This window comes from Eptesicus fuscus, chromosome 20, assembly GCF_027574615.1.
Source record: "Eptesicus fuscus isolate TK198812 chromosome 20, DD_ASM_mEF_20220401, whole genome shotgun sequence".
NCBI classification, from domain to species: domain Eukaryota; kingdom Metazoa; phylum Chordata; class Mammalia; order Chiroptera; family Vespertilionidae; genus Eptesicus; species Eptesicus fuscus.
The window spans coordinates 19,722,394-19,749,807 of NC_072492.1; the positions used below are offsets into that span (position 1 = coordinate 19,722,394).

The window sequence follows — 27,414 nt, forward strand, 5'->3', positions numbered from 1 at the left end:
TGGGACCAGGAAGAGGTGGATTTACTGAGCATCCACCACACGGGGTGATGTCACAGCAGAGTCAAGTCACCCATGGGCCAGGAGTCCTTGTCATAAATGAGCTAACTGCACACCCAGCCTGGGAAACTCCCTTTGGAAAAAAAAAAAAAAAAAGGGACCTTTATGCAAAAACGGCTCCCTGAGCAGCACAGGGGGATATAAATACCTCTTAGCTGCCGGTGTGATCAGAACTTTGCAACGAGTTGAAGACTAAGGCTCTCTGGCCCTAGGAAACTCAGCATCGTTGGTTAAAATCTCTCAGCCAGCCTTGGTGAGGGCAGTGATAGACGGTTCCGAAGGTCTCAAGGCTCAGGTCTCCTCCCCAGTTTGCTTGTCTGTCGAGGCAGCACAGCCGAGAGGTGAGTTTCTTCGTTTCTGGGGAAGCTGCTGTTTGGAGAGGGGTTTGCTTCTTCCTGTTTGGGAAGGCTCAGAAAACTTTGGGAATTTTCTGCCTGCAAAGATAAACTGGTGGAAAGCCTGAGAAATGTCAACAAGAGGCCTGGCCGTTGGAACAGGGCATCTTATTCAGATTTTCTTTTTCCTGCAAAAATTTGCTGAGGTTGCTACATTTCAAGAAAAACACTTTTTGGAAATTTCAGACTGGAGAGTGGAAAGTAATCTAAGATTTAAAAAAACAACAACACATAGGTTATCTTATCCAATTCTTATAACATGCACCTCTCCCCTCCTGAAAAAATTCTTTTCAGATGGATATTTATTAAGCCCATATTATGGATGAAGAAATAAGTCTGCGTTAAATAACTGGGTCCAGGTCATGTAACCAGTAGGAGCTCTGGAATGCTTACCTGGACCACATTGCCTCCCACTGTAAGGGGTTTTCCAGTGAGGAGGTATGCTGGCTGCAGCCCAGCCCAGACCTGGGCCTCCACTTAGGTTTCCTTTTATTTATTTACTTATTTACTTATTTATTTCTTAAATAGACTTTTATTGATTTCAGAGAGAGAGAGGGGAGAGAGAGAGAGAGAGAGAGAGAGAAATATCAATGATGAGAATCATTGGTCAGCTGCCTCCTGCACGCCCCCTACTGGGGATGGAGCCCACAACCCTGGCATGTGCCCTGACCGGGAATCGAACCGTGACCTCCTGGTTCATAGGTCAACGCTCAACCACTGAGCCACACCGGCCAGGTACTTAGGTCTCCTTTTAGTCTTTTTAAAAGAATATAATTGATCTCAAATATTAAGAGTTGAGTGCATTTTTCACAAATAATTATTTCCCTCCCAAATGACAACAATTGCAACATCTTGGAAGAAAGGCAGCTACAACTTGAGTGCCTTCCCCAGTAACCCGTGTACAACCGACAGTTGGCCGTTGCTAATTAGAGCTGCTGGAGAAGATCTTGCAGCCTCAGGCAAAGGCGCCCAGGTTTCAGGGCCAATCAGCGATAACTCTTGCTCAAGTCAGGTGGGCTAGCAGGTCCTGTAAAGGAACCCCTCAGGGGCTGTACCCTGACCTTTGAGCTACGGCCCAGCATTTTTCCTTTAGATTGCTATGTAGCTTTGTAGAATGAAAGTCTATATCCGCAGGATCCCCAAAGCCAGCATTGCCGAAGTGGCTGTTCAAGACCTACGTTAGCTTTTGTATGATTCTTTAGTAAACCAACCCGATTGAGAAGGCCCAGTTCTGTAAACGCTTCATCAACCTTCTGTCACCGTCTCCTTCCCTTTCCTCAGCCCCACAGTGAAGAACCTCTGAGTTCAAATCCAGAGAAGTGACCTGCTTTGCAAGACCACAGAGATGGCTCATCACTGGAAGTTTCTGTTCAAAGCTAAGTCACTCTTGACGAAGGAACCAGATATCAACAACAATATCGGAGAAGCCATCCGTGCTCCCAACAGGTAAGCTTTCCCCTGCCACCTCCACCTTCTGCTCATCTCCTCTCTGCTTTCATTCCCCCACCCTTCACCACCAACTCACAGTTCCTCTCTCTGACCCTGGCTTCTCACTGGAGGACGTATCTTGGATGTCAGGTCTGACCTAGTTGCTTCTTGGATGTACCTGTAGGAATTTGATGCAACCACTGTTTATTGTGTGTCTCATTGTGCCTGATGCTGTGTGATAAAGGAGGGGACATGGCACAGTCCTGGCCCGCAAGGAGATGGGACTCTCTAGGGGAAGTATATGGGAAGGGAATGTGGAATCCTTGACTTGAGAATGGTTAGAACTGGGGAAGCACCCTAGCCAACATCTTTTTGTTTTTTTTTTTTATCCTTTTTGTTTTTTTTACAAGGTTGAATTATTTACCCAAGGTCAATATCTGGAAAGTGGTGGAACTGAGGTTTGAACCAAATTCAAACTCATAAGCTCTACAGTATATGGGTTCTCCTTGAGGGCCTACCATGTGCTGGGCTGGGAAAGGGAGAGAGAAGAGACCCAGTTCCTGCTGTCAGGGAGGGGTGGGGGAAATGGTGCCTTCCTCACTGGTTTGGGGAGGAGTGCATGCAGAATGGGGGGTTAACGAGCTCCATAAATTGGGCTGGGCTGGGACAGAGGTAGGAGGTGACAGGAGAATGCCGAGGCTCTAGGAGCTCTACTGAGGTAGGCCCAGCTGGACTGCAACCTACAGTTGCAGGGAGCTGGGGGCAAGGGGTCGGGGAGGATATTACTGGAAGAGGAAGCAGCATTGCAAAGGGGATTTTATACCGAAAGCAGTGGGAACCAATTAATATATTTTGATTTTTAAAAGTCATTTCCAAATCCATTCAGGTATAAAAAAAATAAGACCCAGAACCTATTGTATGTGACTTGGAACACAGTTGAGCTGGGTTGCAGTTGGTTCAGAGTAAATGCGTACCTTCTTTCATTCCGCTGTATTCTGGGTTGGGGTAAAATGTACTGGAATATGTCCAGGAGGGCTCTGTGTACTCTACGGTCGGGGGCTGCTGCTCTGTCTTTCTGGAGCCCAGGAGTTCTCCTGCTTCCTGCGGAGCAAAGTCAAGAGGCCCTGTGCCTTCCAGATTGCAAGGACCAGGAGCTGGGAAAGGACCTGAGGGGGCTCCTGGTGCAACTGCCCGCCCCCCCATGTCTCCCCGTAAAAGTGATCCCCAGTCCTGCTCTTTCTTTGGCTTCCTCCCTTGGAATCACACTGAATGTGCAGAAAAGAAGTACACTTCCCAGGGCAGCCCTGCGAGGTGGGGGAGAGCTTGGGCGCTGGCCCTAGGGCTGCTGTGTGGCCTGGGGCAAGATCGTTAACCTCTCTGTCCCGCCCCTCCCCAGTAAAGCGGGGATGGCAATATGGATTTACCTTCTTGAGTGGATTCAGTAAGGAGTAGATGACCTAACAGGATAAGGTTTGCTTTGTAAACTGTAAAGCACTACAGTGCAAGCCCCGCGGTCCTTGCCCAGGGGGCTTAGCCCAGAGAAAGTCTAGTGGCATCCAAAGGGCAGACTTCCCTGCGAACGGACGCCTGTTGCGGGCATGCGGGTCCCGCGCGGACACTCTGGCCCTCTGGCCCGGGGCTACGCACGGGCTGGAGCCTGTGCCCTGTCCGGGCCGACTTTCCTGTTTGCTCCTCCCCGGGGCGGGGCTGCGGGGCGGGCGGCTATAAAGCGGCTGGCGTGGAGCGGAGAGGGGAACCTTCGAACTGCGCCCCAGCGGGTACCATGCGCGAGGGCCTGGGTGCGGCGTGCGAGGCGGCCCGGCCCCGGCTCTGCGGGCTTCTCCGCAAGATCCTGCGGCCGCAGCCGGCCTGCGGCTCCCGCCGAGCCAGGTACTGCCACCGGCCGGGTCCGCCCCGGGAGGGAGGCGGGCGGCTCCGCGCGCGCACCGGGCTCCAGCCCGACGTGGCACTGACCCTCTCTGAGCGTCGGTTTCCCGTGAAAATAGGAGGGTTGGAGTACCCGTTCCTGTGGGATTCCGATGAGGATTCGCCGAAAGTGCTCTCTCCTCGGTTGGGACGCCTAAGAGGTTGCGATGCAGTAGCCACAGAACCCAGGGAAGCCCCGCGTGCGCCCGCGAGCCGCGTCGAGGAGGGCTGGAGTGGGAGTTGTGGGTGTTTGGGCACCTGGGTGCTTGCTAGACCTTTCAGCACTGGGGCTGCTGCACCCTTTAGGCCAGATATAAGAGAGCTGGAAGGTTCTTGTTTTACAAAAGAGGTCCGTTTTCCAGAGCTCCTCCCTGACCCCCTCCCTCGGCGGTTGGGTAGGGAGGAGTGGGAACTGCAGGAGAGTCAGGGCCAGGTCAGCCCCTTCTCCCCCCAAACCAGACTGCAGCTCTGGTTCTGGGTCTGAGCAAGCACCACGCTGGCAGAGGGCAGGTCCTAAGGGTCCCCTGTTCCCACGAAGGACCAAGCAGGACCAAGCACAGCTGTGGTCACCCAACTTGCACGGAGTGTCCGAGTGGACAGTGCAATCGTTTGTCAGTCAGTATCCAGAGCCTTCATATGCTCATCTGGCTACTGGTCACCCATCTCCCAACAGCTAGCCCAAGGAAACCTGCTAACCTGGGGAGAAAGGTGACTGTGCATCGCTTTGTTTATTCATTTTCAAATTTAAAAATTTCCCTCATTTACGAAAGGAATTTGTGATCACTGTAAAAAGTTGGAAAATGCAGAGAAGTCTAAAGAAAGATTTTAAATGTCCATGCTCTCATCACTTAATGCTAGTCACTGTTAACACTGACCGGTGTTTTTCTATGCTTTTACTAGTACACACACACACACACACACACACACACACACACACACACAATCAGACCATGTTCACAGTTTGGGGCGTTGTTTATACTAGTGAAGAAACTGGGCACAACCTAAATATTACTTTTGTCAGTAATAAAAGCAATGCGTGCCCATTTGTCATATTCCAACATCACAGATTTGCATAAAGTGGAAATTGAGAGGCCCTTGTAATACTCTCCAACCCCCTCCCCCTTTGATGTGTGTGCACACCCGGAAAATAGTGCAAAGAACCTGGAACACAACCAGCTTTCCTACTAAAGTGCCCCTGTCGTGTGACCCACCCCGGGAGGAGGCATGTGTGGGGTGTGACGCTTGGAGGGGTGCTCATGAGTATGCAGCCAGGGGAGTCACACGTCTTCTGTCCCCTGCAGCATTTGCCAGGAGAGCGAACCTGAAATCCCAAACCAGAACCAATGGTTTCTCAGTGATTTCAGACTATCAGGGTTTTTTTCCAAAGGACAGGCTAAATTCTCTTTTTTTTTTTTTAATATTATTGATTTTAGAGAGGAAGGGAGAGGGAGAGAGAGATAGAAACATCAATGATGAGCGAGAAACATTGATTGGCTGCCTCCTGCACACCCCACACTGGGAAGTGAGCCTGCAACCCAGGCATGTGCTCTCACTGGGAATCGAACCATGACTTCCTGGTTCATAGGGTAATGCTCAACCATGAGCCACACTGCTGGGCCAGGCTACGTTCTTTAAATCTATTGTTTTAAGAAAATGTAACCACTATGTCTTATTTTAAAGAGTCCTTATCTTCCAGAAACGCTTACTGAGATATTTAAGGACAACAGGGCATCTCAGACTTGCTTTAGACTGATGGTGGGGGCTGAAAGAGTGGAGCTGCAACAGGGCTGGCCATGGGTTGATAAGTGTTGATGGGGTTGAATCTGGGTGAAGGGCCCATGGGGTTTATTATTCTATTATCTCTATTGTGTATGTTTAACACTTTTCATAATAAAAATTTAGAATATATAAATAAACCGAGACAAATGGAATGCTTTAAATAAAAATGCTCAAGTCCTCCAAAATGAGTGGTTGGTGGGCAGTGTTGCTGGGCTGGGAGAAGCCGTTATCTGCCCACCCACAATTGTACTCGGCTTTAAAAAAATACTTTTATTGATTTCAGAGAGGAAGGGAGAGGGAGAGAGAGATAGAAACATCAATGATGAGAATCATTGATCGGCTGCCTCCTGTGCGCCCCAACTGAGGATCGAGTCTACAACCCTGGCATCTGCCCTGACCCGGAATAGGACTGTGACCTCCTGGTTCATAGGTTGATGCTCAACCACTGAGCCACGCTGGCCAGGCTGTACTCGGCTTTTGAGGGAGGCATCTTCCTGAAGCTTCTGTGGGTCGTCCTTTGGCCCCCAGCTTTGGCTCAGCTCCCTTCATGTTGTTTTGGCTTTGTAGAGGGAAGGCAAGAGGAGAAGAGGGAGGGTGGTGATGGTGGGGTGACTGGATCTGACTGACTGCTTCCCCTGCCACATACACACATCCTCCTTGGCTGGAGACCATGAGCAACTCATCTCCATTCTCCGGACCTCGGTCCCCTCACCCATCAAATGACAGGCTGGCAGAAGGGACTCTGAGACCCCTCTCTGCCCTCAGATACTCCATCTCATCACAGTTGTTTCCTTTCACAGTCCAGTGACACAGGATGACCCCAAGAGTCACAGCCTCAGCAAGCACCGGAATGAGGCCCCCCAGCCCTTCACGGGGACGGCAAAGGTCAGTGAGTCACAAGGGTGTGGGAAGCCCCTTCCTCCCTCGCCCAGGCAGATGCAGGCTGAGCAGCCTGGTGGAAGCTGGGGTCTGAGCAGTGAGTGGAGACCCAGGGGACACAGGTGGGGATGAGGAAGGGCTTTGGAGAGCACGATGATCCGTGGTGATCTGGAGTGGTGGCCCCCAAGGTGCACTGGCACCTGGAGGACTTGGCCTGGGTGAGAGGAGACCATTCATGGAGTCAGAAGTGGCACTCCGAAATTGCCCCAGACTCGACAGCTGAGGCTTTTGGTCCCAGCCGCAGCCTCTGTCCCACTGGTTCTCTCTTCCCTACGTGCTTTGGACCTCAGCGTTCCAGGGAGATGGGCAGAGAATGGGGGGGGGGGTGGGGGAGAGGGAGCTGGGAGAGAAGATGGTTTTCATTTTCTTAAATGCCTCTGTGGAAGGCAGTGGTAGGTTATTCCTCATCCTGGTTTCTGTTCTCAGCGGTATTGACTGTGACAGTAGTCTCCTTCGCATCTAACCTTAGTCCCCACTGTTGCAATTCTTCTGAGGGAGCGTTTGGCAGGGTCTTGGGTGAGGAGAGAATCCTGGCCAGTGGCCCAGGCACCTGGAACTCTGAGCAGGCGCTGGTCCAGGTGGCCAGGCTGCCAGGAAGGGAGGAGGGACATGGATTGACACCCTGGCCTGTGTACCCACCCTACCTCCCCACCCCACCCAAAGCCAAGGCAGGGCCCAGGGGCCAGGGAGAGACCCATGGGATCCTGGAGTTAGAGGCATTTGGAAATCCCTATTTTCTTCTCCCTTTTAGAAATCTCCAGAATCCCTGGTTAAGCTGGATGCGCCCCCATCGGCCTGCCCACGACATGTGAGGGTCAAAAACTGGGGCAGTGGGATGACTCTCCAAGACACACTTCACCACAAGGCCAAAGCGGTGAGAAGTCTGGGGCTTCAGGGGGAACCACCTTTGTCCCAAGTCGGTGAAGCCATCAGGGCCCTTAGAGGATCAGACAGATGTCCCCCTGGGCAAGCAGTCTTCCACTTGGGTGAAGGGTACCGGGAACAGAGACCTGTGTTCCTCATAAATAACAGTAGGAAGTAAATGAGACCAACTCCCTGTGAACCCCCCTCATGGATAATGGATAATCCAGAGGTGATATCAACGGTTACAGGAACAAATTAATTCTTTTCCAGAGAGACATAGATTTTAGCATAGTATCAGGGAGAACTTTGTAACAGACCTGCCCAAACTTAACTGAACTACATCAAGAGGTAGTGAGTTTCCTGTCACTAGAAGGATTCAAGAGCTATCTCTATATATAAAAGCCTAAGCGACCATTCGACCAGTAGCTATGATGTGCACTGACCACCAGGGGGCAGATGTTCAATGCACAGGTATGGAAACATGGAACAGACTGATGAAACTCAGAGGGAAGGGGGGAGGGCAGGAAGAGATTAACAAAAGATCTTATATGCATACTAGAGGCCCTGGTGCACGGATTTGTGCACTGGTGGGGTACCTTGGCCTGGCCTGTGGGGATTGGGCTGAAACCAGCTCTCTGACATCCCCTGAGGGATCCCAGATTGTGAGAGGGCTCAGGCCAGGCCAGGTCGAGAGACCCCACTGGTGCACAAATCTGTGCACCGGGCCTATAGTTTAGGGATATTAGAGAGGGGTTCAAGTACCCAATGAGTAGTTGTACTGAGTATCCTTTAAGGCCCTTTGATATTCTACGTTTGGCATTCTCAATTTAGGATGCATTCTATCTAATGCATCTAAGTGGGAAAGAATTGAAAATTTCAAGACTGTGAAAGCAGAATGATTTCCCACACTTTCCAGAAATTATCACAGTTAACATTTGGATATACTTCCTTCCAGTACTTTTTCTATGCCACCCTCTGACTTTGGGATTTCCACCATCTCATTTCAGTTCATTTTGGCTGAACACCAATAGTGTGTTCCCAGGAGCCACATCAGCCTCTTTAACTGAGAAGGTAGTTGAGATGTCCCCAGGGATAGAGCTGTTGACTTTGCTCTGGGTCTGGGGCCGGCTGGGAATAGGACCAAGGGGCTGAACCTGGGTGAGGGGGAGCAACCTCAGGTCACACCCAGTGGGGTCCAGCCAGTAGAGGAAAAGAAATCTAGGTGGGGAGAAAGCCTGGTGGACACCAAGGAGGAGGTGCCAAAGGGGTGGAGAGGGATGGTGGGGCCCTGGAGCAGCCAGAGTGGAAGGACATGGCCCAGAGAGCTAGCCCTGGAGAGGATGGCCATCAAAACTGCCCACCTCACCACCCACCTCTCTCTTTGCAGGATTTGGCTTGCAAGTCCAAGTGTTGCTTGGGATCCATCATGTACTCCAAAAGTTTGACCAGAGGACCCAGGGACAAGCCTACCTCCCCAGACGAGCTTCTACCTCAAGCTATCGAATTTGTCAACCAGTATTACAGCTCCTTCAAAGAGTAAGGCTCATTTCTTGCAGGACCCGCTGCCTCCCCCTTCCTGGGAGCTCTCCTGTCTCCAGTCATTTGTTTCCCTCTGACTCCAGGCCCCTTTCCTTCCCAGATTCGTGGTGGATCCAGGGCTAAAGCACAGTCTCCCAAGGGAGAAAGACCCAGAGTGGGTTTTCATCATCCTAAGACAAAGAGGCAGAGCAATAGAGGTTAAAAGTGTGGATCAGGAGTGTAACTGCTTGAGCTCGAATCCTGACTCCGCCAGTAACTAGTGCTGCATCCTTGGGAAATCTGTTCGCCCTCTCTGTGCCTCAACTTCCTCATCTGTAACAGACGGGGGTGGCGATAGAGTCTTGCTCATAAGATTGTTGAGGATTTCAAACCACATCCTGGCTCAAAGTCACCTTGATTGTGACTTGATATGCACATTTTCATTATTAAATGTTTGCAATAGATAGGACCTTGGAGACCACCTAGCCAAGTCCTTCTACAGGTATGAACAGGGAAGCATAGTGACACACCTGAGGTCACCCAGTAGCTAGAATTCAGGCCACCTGACTTGGAGAAGGCTGGCCATGCTCTTTGCACTGAACTTTGTGGGGTTCTACACGCCTGGGTTTCATAAAATATATGACTTTTCACTTAGGCCCCTTTAAAACTTTAAAATAAGAAATGCACAACGGATTGTGAGGCAGAATGGCCAAGAGCATGGATTGGCTGGCTTATGGGCTGGGAGGGGAGCGTGGCTCTTATAGTGCAGCCCCAAGTGGCACTCTGCTGCATGAAGTGAGCTACAGAAGTGCGCCTGGGACCCCCATGGCAGAAAGAGTGGTTCTGGTGAGACCACATGCCCTCTCCTATGGCCAGACAATGTCTGAGCCGCGGGGACCCCTCCCTTTTTTTCAGAACTAACAGGCATCATCGCATTTTCAGTGCCTCAGAAAAGTGACCTCGCAGGGCCAGTGGTCCTCAACCCCGGCTGCGCAGTAGAGTCGCCTGAGGACATTGCAAAATGCTGATGTCAGGGTCCCTTGGGCCACGAGGGTCAGGGCCCCAGGAAGTGGGGAGGCAGCAGACATCCAGGTTCTTTCAAAGCTCTCCAGGCGATGCTAACACACAGCTGGACTGAGAGCCCTATTCACGCAGGCGAGTGAGCGAGGGCTGTGTGTTGTGAAACTGGAACCCCTGCAGGGTGCTGGGTGACTGGGAGGCTCCGGCTCCTTGGGCTGTCAGTGAGGTTGTTGACTAATGAGCCTTTCAGTGGGCGGGAATTTTCCCCAAGGGGCTTCCTTGGGCCACGATATCGATGCTAACACGTTCTGAGCGCTAAGTATGTTCTGGGCCCTGCGTAGGTGCCTTGTGAGTAATGCTCACCACGCCTCGATGAGATTGGCACCATTATTATCCTCCGCATGTTTCAGACATGGAAACCGAGGCTGTGGAGGAGATGAACCTACTCAAAGTCACACATTCTGAAGTCCCAGAGCTAGGGTTTGAACCCCAGCAGCTTGGTGCTAGAGCCCCTGCTTTCACCTCAATGGTCCTGGGGGGTCCTGCTGGTGTCAGGAAGGCAGCTGGGCGGATGTTAGCTGGGGGAGGCCCCCGGGCTGCTCTGCTTCTCCCTGAGGGAAGAGCCGTTTCTCACAGTCACAAGTCCATACCTGGGTCCCCCATGAGGTCCTGGGGGCTGTGGAGGACAAATGGCAGTCCATCTCCACAATTACACGAGCAGCCACAGGCAGCTGGGCTGGTTCAGTCTTTCATGAAGGAAGGAATGTATAGATAGAAATCATAACTTGCTCAATATTCTGTTCAAATCCAGTTCACTGATGCCAAGAGCCACTTTTTTTTTTCTTTTCTCAGAACTAATAGGCATCATAGCATTTTCAGTGCCTCCGAAATGTGACTGAATGAAAGTAGTGGGAAAATGTAAAACTGTAAAGGAATGGGGTAAAAAAATGTAAAAAATAATTCTTTCTTGTATGGTCACATGGTAACAAGTATGCGCGAGGCATCTGTGTCCGGGTCATGGCTGCTGTTTCCATGCTTGGGTGCAGCGCAGCCAGTGTTGCTAGGAGCTTTGTTTAGGGAGAAAGGGCTTCCTCACCCTTCACCCAGCAGAGGCGGATCCTTGAAGATAAATGGTGTCAAGTGTTTTGTCTTTGAGCTTTTTCTTTAATCAAGGAAGAGTCATCAGGACACTCTTCATCCACAGAAAGGCCATTTTGTTCTGAGTTGTCCACTCTCCTTAATCAGGAGTCCATTCCTTAAATAGTTTTGTTTGTTGCCATTTCAAACATTTTTGGTGCTGATTGGAAATCCCAAGGTTGTGGTGTGCCGTGTGTGTGTGTGTGTGTGTGTGTGTGTGTGTGTGTGTGTGTGTATGTGTGTGTGTATGTGTTTCAAAGCCTTTCTGCCTGAATGCCTCCCTGTGGGGTATTTTTGAAGCCTGGGAGGGGAGGGGAGGGGAGGGGAGGGGAGGGGAGGGGAGGGAAGGGGAGCCAGTGTAGAACCCTCACCTGGGATTGCTGGCTGAGAGGAGCAGAGGTTGAGAAACCCTGGGCTGTGGAGAGCCTGGGCTGTTGGACCCTGCTGTGGAGGGCTCCTCCCTGAGAAGGCCCTGGGGCCCTGCAGGCAGCGTCCTGAGAGCCAGTCCCTGTCAGAGTCGGAGCAGGAGAGCGTGGGAAGGCCCTCAGCATCTCTGGGCTTGCACTCCCCCTAGGGTAGGAGGTGGAAGGTGAAGAGCCTGGGCGTGGCATCAGGGAAACCTGAATCTGAGTCCTGACTTTGCTCTTTATCACACTTCCGTTCTGTGGGGGTACTTAGCCTCCTAGAACCTTGATACATTTGACTATAACATGGGCACAAAAATGCCTCCCTCACAGGCCCAGTGAGACACCGACTGTGAGGGACGCCACCAGTACCTGGCTCCTAGCAGGTACTCAGTGCACAGGAGATGCTGGGGAGGGATTGACTGGCTCATCTCTTCACCATGGGAAGGGGGTCGGCTGCTCCCCAGCCGAGCGGCAGGACGGGCCTGTGGCGTGATGGATGCTCCTCTGGGTCTCGCGTGTGTCTGAGGGGGATTGCATGCACTCCTTGCTCGTGCTCGCCAAGCGGAGATGTACATGATTAGGGAAGAAGTGCCTAGAAACCACAAGGGTGCTGATGGGATCGGGAGCAGCGACATAGCTTGCAGGGCCCAGCGTAGAATTGAAAACACAGGCTCCCTGTTCCAAAGTGATTCCGAATTTGAACACAGTGACAGCAGAGTGTGAAACCAGGCACGGGGCCCTTCCAAGCTCAGGGCCCAGGTCACTCACCCACGAAGCTGACCTGGAGGGGACGGTCTCCAGGAGGCATCTTGACCTCCTGGTGTCCTGATTCAGTTCCTGCTTCTGTGGACTGAATTAGTGCCCGTGTAAGGCTATCTCCTTGTTGATCTCCCTGATGTCTTCCTGTCCCCCAGGGCAAAAATAGAGGAACATCTGGCCAGGGTGGAAGCTGTAACAAAGGAGATAGAAACAACAGGAACCTACCAGCTGACGGGAGATGAGCTCATCTACGCCACCAAGCAGGCCTGGCGCAATGCCCCACGCTGCATCGGGAGGATCCAGTGGTCCAACCTACAGGTGCACTTCCTTAGAGCCTAGCGGGAGAGGAAGCGGTGGACGGACGGGCCCTGGGCAGAGGCCCCCCGAACAGCCAAGCAGAGCTGTGCCCAGGGCTCCCGGACTGAACCCAGGGCCTCAGCTTCTCTCTGCACACCCCTGAACCTGAGAGGGGCCCCTGTGGGAAGTCTAGAGTCCGATTTCAGCCCCAGGGTTTCCCGCTGATCTTCTCTGTCTGATGTTCAAGTTGGGAGACTAGGGGCCAACATCAAACCAAATGACCTTGTTATTATTATTGTGGCAGCCCTGGTGCCGCAAGAGAGGTCGTCTGCCCGGACTGTTTGGATCCTTGGCCCCTAGAAAACATTTTCTTTATCTTAGCCTCCTAGGACAGCTTTACATCGAGGGGATCTTGTATTGCTGGAGAATATGGCTAGCCCTGGGACAGAGCAATCGATGAGCGATGCCAGTGAAAGCAACGCCGCCTGTAACAAAATGTGCTGGAGGCCTGGTGTCCCATGGGCTCACCTTGGAAAGAAACTAGGCTGGGCTGTGGGAATCCTGACTCATGGTGCTTGCCATCGAGTTTTCTTGGGATTTGGGTTTTGATAGGATCTTCCAAGTGGGGGTGCTTGGGCTCCCCTAGGAGAGCAGGAGAAAGGCTGGACGGGGCAGCCCTGAGGTGGGAGGTGTCGATGCAGAGATGAGAAAGCACTTCTCTGCTGGGTGTTTGGCCCCCGGGGTCTGGGGCACACCCTCGGATCCTCATGATTTAGCTTCTGATCATCCCTGAGACCCCTGAGTTCTCACGGATCTTGGTGGGCGTGGTCTGGGGGGCTGTGTGCAGGTCTTCGACGCCCGGAGCTGTTCCACTGCCCGGGAAATGTTCGAGCACATCTGCAGACACCTGCGTTATGCCACCAACAACGGCAACATCAGGTGGGAGCCCCTTTCCCGAGGTGATGCCTGGGGTCCACCCACCTCCAGACGCAGCCAGATGATACACATGGGTTTAGGGGTGGCGTCTCTGGCTCCAGGAAAAACCAGGGAGAAAGAGAGCGGAGACTCGGGCTTCTTTAGGGAGCCCTAGTAATGAGCAGAGCCTCTGCGAGCTTAGCCCCCCCTCGATAGCCTGTATCCTTGGTTTCCTTCAGACTTGGAACCATTTGGAGGGGATGGGGGGTCTTTAAGATGGAAGAGGGAAGGAGACAGTATTTCAGGGAGTGGGGAGGGTTACACAGAGGCCAGGGAGAGCTGGGCATGTTGGGGAGCTGCAGGAGTTGGGTTCAGTAGGCTCAGGTGCAGAGGGCTGGGGAGTGGGGGGAAGACAGGAAGGGGCAGGGTACCGGAGGGGGATGGCTGGGAGCCCCCACCAGAGCCAGGTGGTAAACAGCACTGTCCTTGTCTTGGGGAAGGTCGGCCATCACGGTGTTCCCCCAGCGGAGCGATGGGAAGCACGACTTCCGGGTCTGGAACTCCCAGCTCATCCGCTATGCCGGCTACCAGATGCCTGATGGCACCATCAGAGGGGACCCTGCCTGCGTGGAGTTCACCCAGGTACCAGATCCAGCCTTGGAGGGGGACAGTGGAGCCCAGAGGGGGCAAGGTGCCTGGGTCTGCAGACTCACTGGCCTGTCTCGTCCCCAGCTGTGCATCGACCTGGGCTGGAAACCCAAGTACGGCCGCTTCGACGTGGTGCCTCTGGTCCTGCAGGCCGGCGGCCGCGACCCCGAGCTCTTCGAAATCCCGCCTGACCTTGTGCTCGAGGTGCCTATGGAACATCCCAAGTAAGCAGGCTGAGGGTGCTGGGTGTGAGTTAACAGGCATGTCCCCCTCCTTTCCTGAGTGAGACCTCAATCCTCAGGCCTCTCTTTGCATCTCCTCCAAAGCCCAGTCAGCAGCAGGTGCCCGAAAGGGCTTGCTTTCAAGGCCCCCCTTGTCAGCCTTATGCAGAAACTCTGCACTTGTGTCTGGGGCTTCAGACTTATGAGGGTATGTTGATGAGGAGGGGGAAGCGCAGGCTGGGACAGGTGAGGCCCTGGGAGCTTGGGAAGCAGTGACCTTGGGAGAGGAACCCTTGGAGGGCTCTGAGATTCTCACTCTGAGCAGCCCAGGCCTCTGTGGCCTTCCTGCCAGTTCTCTTAGCTGTGCCTCGCCTGACTGTGATGAAAGCATAGATTACAGTGACTTCAAGAACTCATCTGGTTCAGGCCTTGCCCCAGACAGCTCTCACAATCACAGAAATACCTGCCTATGTTGAGACTCACTACGTCGCGATCATTGGGCCGGGCTCTCTTTCTGTGTGTGCGCCTTGAATATCCTGAACCCAGTCCGCCTCAGGGCCTTTGCACTCGCTGTTCCCCCGTGTCCTTTCCTCGGAGCTCATTTCTTTTTGTCAGTGCGGCATTCCTGCATGTTACCCCCTCCCAGAAGCCCCTCCTGATCTGGAGTAGTGCCCTCACCCTCTGTTTAACACATCACCTGGTTTTTATATTCCTATTTATTCGTTTGTTTACCTGTTTATAGTCTAGACTGGAGTCTACAGACTGTAAACTCCTTGAGAATAGGGATCTTGCCTTTTTGTTGTTAATCCTCATGCGAGGATATTTTTCCATTGATTTTTTTTTGGGGGGCGGGGGAGGAAGAGAGAGAGAGAGAAATATAGATGTGAAAGAGACACATAGATCGGTTGTCTCCCGCATGTGCCCTGACTGGGTATGTGCCTTTGATCAGGAACCAAGTCCACGACCCTTTGGTGCATGAGGTGACTCTCTTACCACTGAGTACATCGGCCAGGGCAGGGTCTTGCCTTTCTTGTTCAGCAATATATCCTCAACACCTAGCAGGGTGCCTAGCACATAGTAGGTGCTCAATTATAAATATTTCTGGAATAAATGAATACACAAGTGAATGATACTGCGATCTTCACAGTAATCTCACGAGTTTGATGCTATTATCTCTGTTTTGTTGGTGAGGATAGTGAGGCTCAGAGAGGCTAAATAACATCCCAAGTTCACACAGCTGGTCAGCAGTAAGGCAGGACTTGAAACCAGGCTTTCTGACACTGGAGTCCTGAACCACTATGTATTGTTGGGTTCTCAGCACTTGGCACAGGGCCTGTCATATACTTGATGCTTACTAAATGACTGGGTGAATTAATGAATGAGTGAATGAATGAATGCATAATCAGTGAAGGACACCTCGTGCACCCATTCACCCCTCCAGGGGCGATGAACTTAGAGATCAACCCTTGGAAAAGAGCTTTCTTGGCTGACTCTTTCTGAAGCTTTTTTTTTTTTTTTTGGGTGGGGAGGTGAGAGTGGGCAGAAGTGAAGGCCCCAGTACCCATTGGCTGTGTGTCCCTGCCAGGTACGAGTGGTTCCGGGAGCTGGGGCTGAAGTGGTACGCCCTGCCCGCCGTGTCCAACATGCTGCTCGAGGTGGGTGGCCTGGAGTTCCCAGGGTGCCCCTTCAACGGCTGGTACATGGGCACAGAGATCGGGGTCCGGGACTTCTGTGACGTCCAGCGCTACAACATCCTGGAGGTAAGGAGGACCGTCCGGCTGGGCCAGCGGGAGGTGTGGGCCTGTGGTTTGGTCCTGATGCAGCGCCGCTTCTCTGCCTCTGCAGGAGGTGGGCAGGAGGATGGGCCTGGAGACGCACAAGCTGGCCTCGCTCTGGAAAGACCAGGCTGTCGTTGAGATCAATGTCGCCGTGCTCCACAGTTTCCAGGTATGACTGGCGTTCTGTGGGCCTTTCTGGCTAGAAGGTCATCTGGCCCAGCCTCGCATGCCATGCTTGACTTGCCCTTACAGCGCTGTTCATTTATTTATGCACCAAACAAGCATGGGACACCCAGCTTGCGCCACACACGGTGCTAGGTGCTGGGGACACAGACAGATAAGCCCTCTCCCTGACTCGAGGTCTCCTAGTACAGCTCGCATGCTTCTAGCAACAGGCAGCTACTTTCCTCCCAAGACTGGTCCACCCTGCGTTTAAGCACTGAATCCTGTCCTCTCTCGATTTCTCAAGGACTTTAATCCTGAAAATTGCCCCCTTCTCTCTCCTGTCTCACCAGTGTCTCCCTCTCCACCAGTATCAATATGGATATTGATATTCCCGTCAATATCAATAGGCTGTAATGGTTCTCATCTCAAAGAAATCAATGGCTAGCTAACCAAATGCCTCCCCCACCCACCACCTTGTTTTCTGTGCCTCTTTACAACAAAACCAAGGAAGGATCTCCTTACACTTCCGCATCCCCCAGCCACTCCCGCCAGGCCTTTATCTCCCACCCACCTTCCGGTCACACTAGAATTCTTGCTGTTTTTCAGACTCACCAATATAGTTCCCACCTCAGGGCCTTTGCACTTGCTTTTCCCTCTGCCTGGAACACTCTTCCCACAAATCATCCCACAACCGGCCCCTTCCCTTCATCGAGGTGCCAATGTCACCTCCTCAGAGGAGCCCTTCCTGACCATGCCATATAAAACGGCACCCTCACCCCATCTCCACCCTGTCTCTCTCTCTCTTCTTCCCTTAACGCTCTTTATTTTTCTTCATAATACTTATTAGCTCCTAGTATATACTACATCTAATTCTCCCTTTGTTGTTTTGTCCCCATCCCCACCCCACCCCACCCCAGAATGTAAGCTCCATAGGGCAGCAGGTGTCTTGTCTTTCTTGTTTACTGCTTACCTCTAGAGTCCAGAAGAGTGTCTGGCACATGGTTAAAAAAAAAGAAAAGTGTGTTGAGTGAATGAATGAGAGAGCCCACATCCACATGATCAGTGGTGCTCTTATTTCTGAGCGACAGTGTCCACCCCTTGGACCTACACACAGCAGGTTGGTTCCTGTGTGAGACTGAGCCCACTGGACCCTCTGCTGCTCTTACGCATATAAACACACCCCTTTCTTTTGGGAAGGAGGCATGGGATGTGTGAAGATATTACTTTAGAAGCTGGGACCACCTCCACAAAACTGGCAGGTGCCCTGGTGGCCAAACCACTGGGCAGAGAGTCATTCATTCATTCATTCATTCAGCAAAGTTTTATTGAACTTTTTCCATGTGCCAGGCCCTAGGCTGGGCCACAGACATGAGTGGTGAACAAACTAGACAAAAATGTGTCCTTGTGAAGCGCAGTGGGGAGCTGACATTAAACAATCACCCAGTAAATATTTACCATCACACACTGTTCCCCAGGGCAGGTCACCCCATAGGTAGGTCAAGCTTGTGCTTGATTCAGGGCGGGGGTGGCCTTGAGACAGGACAGGAAGAGCCCCCTGGGGCTGGCCCAGCTTGGGAAGGCCCCACTGGCCACCCATGGACCACACATCCTGACTCCTGGGGCTCCCAGCATCAGCCCCGACACTGGCAGGATGTGGATCTGTCTCAGAAAATCTGCTGATCCTTCACTGGCTCTTGACCATTGCTGGTCACGTCCCGTCACTGTTTTTGAGTCTCCAAGACTTCCTTGTCACTGACCCTCCTTACAGTAAACTTCAAAAGACTTGGCCTCGTTTCCTAATTTGTAAAACAGAGATAATAATTGTCCCTCCCTCCCTAGGTTACTGTAAGAATTAAATGAAATAGATGCAATTTAGCAGAACTGCCTGGCCCATAGCGAACACTTAGCAAGCACTCATTTTGTTGTTATTATTATTTATTATTGTTACTGTCATTATCACAACAATCATCATCAATTCCAGAGCTTAAAACTGATCTGGAACCCGGGAGCTGCTATATGTGTATGTGTAAATTTTGGAAGGTGTGAGGGGGCCTCCTGGGACCTCCAGCAGCTAATAGTATCTCCTCTCCTCCTCTTGGCCTTGACCTTGGTTTGTGTCCTCTTTCAGGATTGCCCGTCTCTGGCCTAATTTGTACCCATCTCTCAGGACTCACCTCCTCTTATAAGCTGTCCCTGGAAGCCCCATCTCTCCTCCAGGCCTCTGAGCTAAGCCCTCTCCTCTGCCCTCCATCAGCACCTGCACCCACCTCCACGTAGCTGCTATCAGACCACGTGAAAAGCGGACTTTTCTTCTTCCTCCCCTAGTTAGAATACAATCTGATGCATGAAGGGGCCGTGTCTTTCATGTCTATAGTGCCAGTGCCTTATGCACTGCCTGGCAGATAGAAATAATAGCAGGAGTCATTATTTGTCCTGTGCTTTACTTGTAATAACGTGTTGCATCCTTTCAATGACCTCCTGAGGAACTGTTAGCATCCCCACTTTACAGACGAGGCAACTGAGGCTTCGTGAGGTTCAGGAACTAATGACTTGTGGTCACAGGGCCAATAAGAGGCCAAGGTTGGAACCATTACATGAAGCAAATGTCTCCTGGCTGCATGGGTTGCCTCTGGCATTGAGGGTGTGGCCCTTGTTGGGTCATTGTGGGAAGCTCAGACCCCATGGCTTTTAATTTGAGGATTTTGGTCACTTGTCTTCCAGACACTACGGTTCCCCCAGTGCTTCCATCCTCTCCAGAGGGGTCTAGTTCCTTCTTGGCCAAGAGAGCCACATCCGTGGGGAAGTGACTCCTGGGATTCTCTCCCAACCAAAATGCACTGTGGTTTGATTTATCAGCATCCAGAGAGAGAGAGCCACCTGCAGGAATTTGGGGAGACCTGTGGGCATGGCCTGAGAAGCTGGACACTGCCCCAGAGGGCCAATAGGAGGCCACCATCTGATCTGTGGGCTGACCATGGTGATGGTGATTTTTCTGGCTCCTTCAGAGTGCCTTCTTTTTGGATATTTATTTTCAGCCATGAGGAGGGACCAGGAGAAATTGCTGTCCCATTTTACAGATTTCCAGGCCTTCCCATGGTTTACCTGGGAACCCTGCAGTCAATAGACCGCTCTCCTGATTCCCCCATCCCTTGTCTCAACTCCCCCTCTTGCCTCCTTCTGATTTAGAAGCAAAATGTGACCATCATGGACCACCACTCAGCTGCAGAGTCCTTCATGAAGTACATGCAGAATGAGTACCGGTCCCGAGGGGGCTGCCCCGCCGACTGGATTTGGCTGGTGCCCCCGATTTCTGGAAGCATCACCCCCGTGTTCCACCAGGAGATGTTAAACTATGTTCTGTCCCCTTTCTACTACTACCAGGTAACAGAGGGCTTTCCTCTTTTCTCTGTCTTGGGAGCTCAGGGGTAGAGATAGTGTGTGTCTGCACATGTATACGTGTATGTACACATGCATGCATGTGTATGCGTGTGCATCCGCGTGTGCATGTGCATGCTCACTTGTGCAGAACAAATGGGGAAGGACCAAGAACACAGACATTCTTAATACTTTTTATTTATTTTGTAAAGGTATTCTTTTTTAAAAAAAAATATTTTTTTATTGATTTTTAGAGAGAGAGAGAGATGGAACATCGATGAGAGAAAGACACTGATTGGCTGCCTCCTGCATACCCTCTACCGGGGATTGAGCCCGCAATCTGGGCATGTGCCCTGAATAGGAATCCAATGGGGGAAATCTTGGTTCATGGGTAAATGCTCAATCAGCATTCCCAAGTCCAAGCTGAGCTGGGGCCTGCCTGGCTCTCACATGTGCCTTCTTTCCTGAAGGTGGAGGCCTGGAAAACCCATGTCTGGCAGGACGGGAATCGGAGGCCACGGAGAAGAGAGATTCGGTTTCAAGTCTTGGTTAAGTAAGTGGGAGTGGCCAGTGTTGACATCTTCCTTCCAGTCAGCCTGCCCTTCTAGGCCTTGAAGGGCAGGGAACAAAGAAAGATGATCTTGATCGAGTGTGGCTCCCAGAGGTCCCCACACAAATTCCAAGGGTCACCTGTCACTATTGTCCCAACCTCCTCTCTCCTCCATTTTCCCAAAGGGGCTAAGCAGCAGGTGGAGCGGGCGAGGGGAGGAGAAGGTGGCGAGTCAGGGTTGATAGCTGGTGAGAAACGTGGGTTCTTTTAACTCAACCTGCCCACTTTGAACACTGTCCCCTCCCACCCTCCTGGGCCCCCATCTTCCTCTGGAAGGATGACCCGGCACAGTATCTGTCTGTCTGTCCCCACAGAGCCGTGCTCTTTGCCTCTATGCTGATGCGCAAGACCATGGCGTCCCGAGTCAGAGCCACCATCCTCTTTGCGACAGAGACGGGAAAATCAGAAACGCTGGCCCAGGACCTAGGGGCCTTGTTCAGCTGTGCCTTCAACCCCAAGGTACCTGACCCGGCTGGACAAGTGCCGTTCCCCTGCCTGTGTTCAGGGAAGTCTGGGAAAGTCAGAGTGCTTGCTCTGCTCCAGGATGTCTCAGAGCCTGGATGTGCGGCTCTACATTGTAAATCAGTGATAGGAGGATAGGTGTGTCCAGGGGTTCTCAAACTTACACAGTTGGTACATTTTTCAGAGTGTTCCAGGGAACATAGGTTGAGAAACCCTTCCTTCCTTCCTTCCTTCCTTCCTTCCTTCCTTCCTTCCTTCCTTCCTTCCATATATTTTTTATTTCAGAGAGGAAGGGAGAGAAAGATAGAAACATCAATGATGAGAAAGAATCATCCATTAGCTGCCTCCTGTACACCCCCACTGGGGATCGAGCCCATAACCTGGGCATGTGCCCTGACCGGGAATTGAACCGTGACCTCCTGGTTCATAGGTTGATGCCCAACCACTCAGCCACACTGGTCAGGCAAGAAACACTTTCCTAATGAGTCCAAGTCTCAGTTTCCATGAGCTGCTCTAGATGAATTTTATTCCCGTTCACTGCACACCTTCCCTACAGGGTGCAGTGCTAAATGTGAAGGCGGCAAAGGGTGAATAAAATGCAGACAAATAAAACCCCCAAGGGTGACTAACCCATCCCGTCAGTGCTGGACTTCATTCCTCACCCCTGCAGGCCTCCCAAGGCAGGTGGGTTGGGTAGGAGCAAGGCAGTGGCACCCTTCACCTGATATTAGCGTCAGGCAAAGTGTTTGGGTTCCGGAGGTGCCAGAGGAGTTGTCATTTTTGTAACCTGCTCACCCCATTTTTGTGGAAGATGAGTCGATGCACGAAGAATCCAAAATAGCCGTGGAAGTGGCAAAAGTGTTTTGATTTGGGATGTTCAGTAGTTTGGAGGCGGGCCCCCCAGCTTGCTGACGTGGTAGTGGTGGGGCTTGAGGCAGGGAGAATTGAGGCTGTGTATTCAAGAAGGTTCATCTGACGGATTGGTTAAGCACTCACCTTCTCTGTGTCACACCTGTGCTGGGGAAGGCGGGGGGCCTGGGTGATGAAGGGGGCTAAGGGCCTGGGTCGGGGCAGGAAAGCGCAGGGTGTCTGGGGAGGGCACAGAGGGCTCCAGCCTGGGAACCAGGGCTGATGCCCACCCTCGGTGCCATGCAGGTTCTCTGCATGGACGAGTACAGGCTGAGCAGCCTGGAGGAGGAGCAGCTGCTGCTGGTGGTGACCAGCACCTTTGGGAACGGAGACTCCCCCGGCAATGGAGAGGTAGGTGGCCCAGGTCTCAGGGGTCTGGGGGGTGGTAGGGCCCAAGGAAGGGATGTGGGGGTTCAGCATATCCTAAGGCGGACATTTGGGGGGTGAGTGCTCAGATCTCTCTGGGTTGCCCAACATCAGCCATTTGCCTGTGTCCTTCGTAATGATCGCCATACCATGTGCCACCTTTCCTATGACATACTTAATAGATTTCAGCAAACTGATCTACCTTTCAAATTCAACAATTCATGTTTAGAGGAAACTCTACCTCACTCTCCCAAATCCAGTGAAAGCCAAACGGAGTTATTGAATTTTAGCTAGATACTATTAGCTGACCATGGCTTGCTTATGTTTTTTAAAAAAATGAGTAGTAGGCAAGTATTAGAGAGGTGTTAAGGCTCCATTAATACCAAATCTGAGACTTTCTCCCTAGTGTTTGAGAACAACAACAACAAAAAGTTGAAATGGGAATAACTAAAAAAAATTACAGAGGAGAGAATGCTATCTTACCATGAGATCTGACACTATATCTGCTAGGTCATGTGCCACCTAAAATTATCTTGAGGTCCTGGGAAATCAGGGTTATTTTAGAAAATACGGGAACCCTTGTTGCTCTCACCAGGTTCCAAACAGGAAGGAAGCGAGGCTCACTCACGCCCCCATTAGGAAACCCTCAGGAGCTGCCCTGCTGTAAGGCAGGCCCCCTCTACTGGGCTGGGTGCGGTGGGGGCTGGGCTGTTTCCGGGTCCCGTACTGAGGGTCAAGGCCACATGAGTGGCTAAGGCTGGGCTTGTCCCTGAGCCCCAGCCAGGTACACATAAACCAACTTGCATCTGTGGATCTTGAACCTTCTGTCAGATGTGGCCGGTCCTGAAGTGGGCCACCAGAAGAAAAGAAGCAGCATTTGCTTTTATGAATCCTGTCCTGAGACCTTTGTGCTTCTCTCTCTTTCTAGAAACTGAAGAAATCCCTCTTCATGCTGAAAGAGCTCACCAACAAGTTCAGGTAAGGCTGTTCCCACACCCTCTTGTCGGAGCCCTGCCTGATGGGCCCAGAGTCTGGCACTGGGTGTATATTAGAGGGGCCCCTCTGGGATGTCCAGGCATGGAGAGAGCCTGACCTCAAGCCAGGGGATCCAAGCCCCTCTTACAGGTCTGCAGGCCAAACTTCGGGCTGGTCATGGGCGTTGGTGACAAGCTTCTGGTGCTAGGGAAGCCCAGAAGGGGGCATACACTGTTTGGCCCTGTGCCTGGCTGCACTGGGAGTGCCTGAGCCCGGCCTATGGGCTGTTGGAGCTGCTGGGAGATGCTTGCATGGCTGGCTCACTCCAGTCTCTGTGTGTGTGTCCTCCTCGGGCAGGTATGCCGTGTTTGGCCTCGGTTCCAGCATGTACCCTCAGTTCTGCGCCTTTGCTCATGATGTCGACCAGAAGTTGTCCCACCTGGGAGCGTCTCAGCTCACCCCGACAGGGGAGGGGGACGAGCTCAGTGGGCAGGAAGAGGCCTTCCGCAGCTGGGCCGTGCAAACCTTCAAGGTCAGTTCATAGCTGGTGCCGCCCCACAGCACGGACAGGGGGCGGTGGTGCATTTGTGCCCAGGACATCTGTGCCGGGCATCCTGGGTGGCATGACCTCTGCCTGGTCCTGTAGGCATGGTCCCAGCTGTGGCTGGGGTTGCAGGCCTGTGAGCTCAGGTCGCTGCTGCTCTTCCTCGACCCCCCCGGAAGAGATCCACTTGAGACATGTGTCCCTGGGAAGGAGAAGGTAGCAGGACACCTCCCTGACTCCTGGGAGCTTTGGCTTAAGATCCTTTCCCCTCGGATTATCCAGGGCGTCTTGACAACCTGGTCTTGTTGGGGACAGAGAGCTTGGGGATGGGGACCACACAGTGCAGGTCTTTGTTGCCTGAGGTTTGACTCCTCTGATTTAGCAAACTCCTCCCTTAAGCAAAGTGTTTCCCCAGTGGTTGGTGGTGCTGCTGATGACGATGGCGCTCACGAACACGGATTCCCTCTGTCTCCTTCCAGGCAGCCTGTGAGGCGTTCGATGTCCGAGGCAAACACTGCATTCAGATCCCCAAGCTCTACACCACCAATGTGACCTGGGACCCGCACCACTACCGGCTCGTGCAGGACTCTCAGCCTTTGGACCTCAACAAAGGTACCTGCCTCCCTGCGCCACACGGGGCTGGTTTGCCCTTCCTGCCCGGTGGGGTCTTTGAGCACTGGACCCTCTGAACAGGGGCAGCTGGCCTAGGGCTGCCCGGCGTCTCTCTCTTGTTGCCTACAAGAGCCGGTTGGGGTGCCAGAATCAAGGCCTTGCTTCGTCTCTGAGGGAGGCCATTTAAGGAGGAAGCCCTGGGAGGGAGGGAGGTGGAGAGAGAAGGGGGCCACACCAACTGAGGGCCTCTGTGTGCCAGGCACTGTGCTGGGCTCTTTGCCCACCCGCTCTAAGCGAGCCCTGACACTCATCCTGCACGACAGGCACAGAGGAAATGAACTTCAGGGAGGCGATGTGAGTTGCTAGCATGTGGCCAAGTTGAGATCTGAGCCCCACCCTTCCAGCTCCGATGGCAGCCACGTATTGTAAAGAACATTCTGCAGAGGCAATTCCAGAACATTCTGCAGCCTGTGAACGCTCAGTGGTGCCCCCCAGATGCCGTGCCTCCGTGCTTCCCCTTTTGTTGTCCCATGCGTCCGGTGGTCCTGCAGATTTCTGCTTGTTTAGGATATCCCCGACTTCCACGATGCTCTCCTGAGGATCCAGGATGTCCTCGGAATCCCCATATCTGGGCATCTGAGTTGCATTTCTCAACACCCAGCAGCAGCACAACCACCCTGGGTCAGACCAAAGGTCCTTATTTGTGATTCAGACACAGCGGGGAAAAGGAAAGAAAACCCTCCCACGCCCACAGCGGGCCCTCCCGAGGGCAGTGTCCGGATGGCATTGACCCAGGCACACGGAGGCTGCCCCGCCAGTGCTTGGGAGCCATTGGCCATTTCACCGTCTCTGTCCCCACAGCCCTCAGCGGTATGCACGCCAAGAATGTGTTCACCATGAAGCTCAAATCGCGGCAGAATCTACAGAGCCCAAAATCCAGGTAGGGTAGAGCACAGGGCTCTGGGCGATGGTCCACAGGTTTCATTTTAACGAAAGGAAGTGCAGGGCAAGTCAGTCTTTGAGCAGAGGGATGTGTCCACTGGCATCAGCAGTGAGGACCAGCTTGACCGGCAACCCCGTGGCCATCAGAGCCTCTATGGCTGGTCTCCAGTCATCCTGGGCCAGTGTCCCAACTGGGGGCCTGCCTCACTCCCTGCCCTTTGTCACTTAACTCTCTCACCAAAAAGGGGGGTAAGAGAAATTCAACCATTTGGCTCTTTTTTTCCAAAAATATATTTTTTTATTGATTTCAGAGAAGAAGGGAGAGGGAGAGAGAGATAGAAACATCAATGATAAGAGAGAATCATTGGTTGGCTGCCTCCTCCATGCCCCCTACTGGGGATCAAGCTGCAACCTGGGCATGTGCCCTTGACCTGGAATCGAACCCGGGACCCTTCAGTTCACAGGCCGATGCTCTATCCACTGAGCCATACCAGCTAGGGCCATTTGACTCTTTCTTAAGAACTTGCGGGAAAAGTCTAGCAGGGGAGGACTTTCCCGCCAGGGTAGGCCCATGCTGTGGATTCTCTGTAGGTTTTGTTTCTCTGTGCTGTCCTCCCCATTCATTAGCAAAACTGGGTTTTGTTCCAGCAAGAACCGGATTTGCCTCCATCTCTCCTGGAGGGATGCTTTCTTTAGGCAGAGTCTGTGGTCAGGCCCTCGTGGGCTTGGGAGGACGGCACAAGGAGGGGTGCAGCCCACCCTCTCCCCACGGAGAAGCCTCAAGTAGTCTGGTCAGCCTCAGGTCCCCGTGGGTGCCCCGCCTCAGGGGGTGCTGGTGACCGTGCTCATGGAATCAGGCAGGAAAATGAAAGGAGGGCGTATTTCCAGGGGAAAGCGGCCCACCTGCCGGGAGCTCTGGAGGAAGTCCTGGTGGGTTACCAGCGGCTTCTCCTTCCATTTCCAGCCGCGCCACGCTCCTGGTGGAACTCTCCTGCGAGGGCAGCCCAGGCCTCAGCTACCAGCCTGGAGAGCACCTGGGGGTTTTCCCAAGCAACCAGCCAGCCCTGGTTCAAGGCATTTTGGAGCGAGTGGTGGACGGCCCCGCACCCCACCAGCCCGTGTGCCTGGAGACCCTCAGCGAGACCGGTGAGCCCTCTACACGAACCCTCTGCTGAGGCAGCCCCAACATCCTTCCCCCAACCCCCCAACCAGCTGATGGGCTGGGCCTGGGCCTGAACTGCAGGCAGCTAACCCTGCCCTTCCTGCTGGGGGAGTGGGCCATGCAAGCCTGCGCCTTACAAACAGTTCTCAGCCAGGTGGCAGGCCAGCAAAAAGCGGTGCTTCTTTGGGACTCTCTGCCCAACATCAGAGGCTGGAAAGCCTTTCCCATTCATTCTTTTGCTTATCTGGCCACTTTTTAAATGATTGACTGATTTCTTTATTTTTCCAGCGCAATTTTAACTGGTCTCGTCTATAGAACAGCCAGGCCCTGGGCTAATAAATGAATAAGACTTGGTGTCTGCCCTCAGAGAGCTCACCACCTAGTACAGGATGCAGATATGCAAGAATATTATTCATCAGAATACCAGCTGTTACAATTATAACAGTAACAGCTAGCATTTGTTGGTAATTACTGTATGCCAGCATTTTACATGCACTGCCTCTTTAGTCCCCACCGAAGGCATGGTGACATAGAGAGAAATGTGGAAACAGTGTAAAAATGGTGAGGTTTGAAGGTTCAAGTCCCTGGTCCAGCTATGTGACCTTGGATATATGAGTTAATTGCTCTAGGCTTTATTTCTCTTCTCTAAAATAGAGATGATAAGAGCCTTCTCTGTAGGCTTGTTGTGAAGAACAAATGAGTGAATATAAGTGCAACCTTCACCACAATTCCTGGCAGCAAATAAACTCAGGAATGGAGGGAGGTTCACTTCCCCACAGGCTAATGAACATCTGTGCAGAAGTCAGAGAATACACCATAAGAGCCTCCTCAGATCCCCAAATATATAACCTCTTCACATTTTCATGGCATTCTAATGTCATCCTACGGCCCCGCCAAGGGTCTGGTTTATTCCCACCCTCCCAGGGCAGTGAGCAGGGCTCACTGAGAGTATGGCTCCTCCTGGCCATTCTCACCGGGGAGAGGACACTGTTCTAAGAAGACAACAAGGCACCCTCTTCCTGTGCTAAGGGGAGGCTCTCCGTCCACATGGAGAGCACAGTAAAGGGTGACAGGCAGGAGGAGCGGTGAATTAGTGAAATCTACAATCTCAGGCCTCCCAGCCATAGGACTAGCTCCCTGGCCTTAGCTTCCTCAGCGATAATGACACCGTCAGGAATGTGTCCCCCTAAAGAGAGTGGCCAAA

The 27,414-nt window shown here is 52.5% G+C and overlaps 1 protein-coding gene across 1 annotated transcript in view; it reads left to right on the top strand.

Annotated features, from left to right (window-relative positions):
- The first annotated feature begins 1,797 nt into the window (after positions 1-1,797).
- The window catches only part of NOS2 (nitric oxide synthase 2), a 32,579-nt gene continuing 6,962 nt past the window's right edge, over positions 1,798-27,414 (top strand). Inside the window, exons 1-19 of the mRNA XM_054709282.1 lie at positions 1,798-1,898; positions 6,386-6,470; positions 7,276-7,398; positions 8,776-8,924; positions 12,385-12,547; positions 13,374-13,465; positions 13,942-14,083; positions 14,174-14,313; positions 15,896-16,070; positions 16,156-16,257; positions 19,440-19,634; positions 20,099-20,181; positions 20,553-20,697; positions 21,856-21,960; positions 22,904-22,953; positions 23,308-23,482; positions 23,974-24,106; positions 24,968-25,046; positions 26,013-26,194. Of these exons, the coding sequence (XP_054565257.1) occupies positions 1,798-1,898; positions 6,386-6,470; positions 7,276-7,398; positions 8,776-8,924; positions 12,385-12,547; positions 13,374-13,465; positions 13,942-14,083; positions 14,174-14,313; positions 15,896-16,070; positions 16,156-16,257; positions 19,440-19,634; positions 20,099-20,181; positions 20,553-20,697; positions 21,856-21,960; positions 22,904-22,953; positions 23,308-23,482; positions 23,974-24,106; positions 24,968-25,046; positions 26,013-26,194 (2,419 nt within the window). The remainder of the gene's footprint in view (positions 1,899-6,385; positions 6,471-7,275; positions 7,399-8,775; positions 8,925-12,384; positions 12,548-13,373; positions 13,466-13,941; positions 14,084-14,173; positions 14,314-15,895; positions 16,071-16,155; positions 16,258-19,439; positions 19,635-20,098; positions 20,182-20,552; positions 20,698-21,855; positions 21,961-22,903; positions 22,954-23,307; positions 23,483-23,973; positions 24,107-24,967; positions 25,047-26,012; positions 26,195-27,414) is intronic.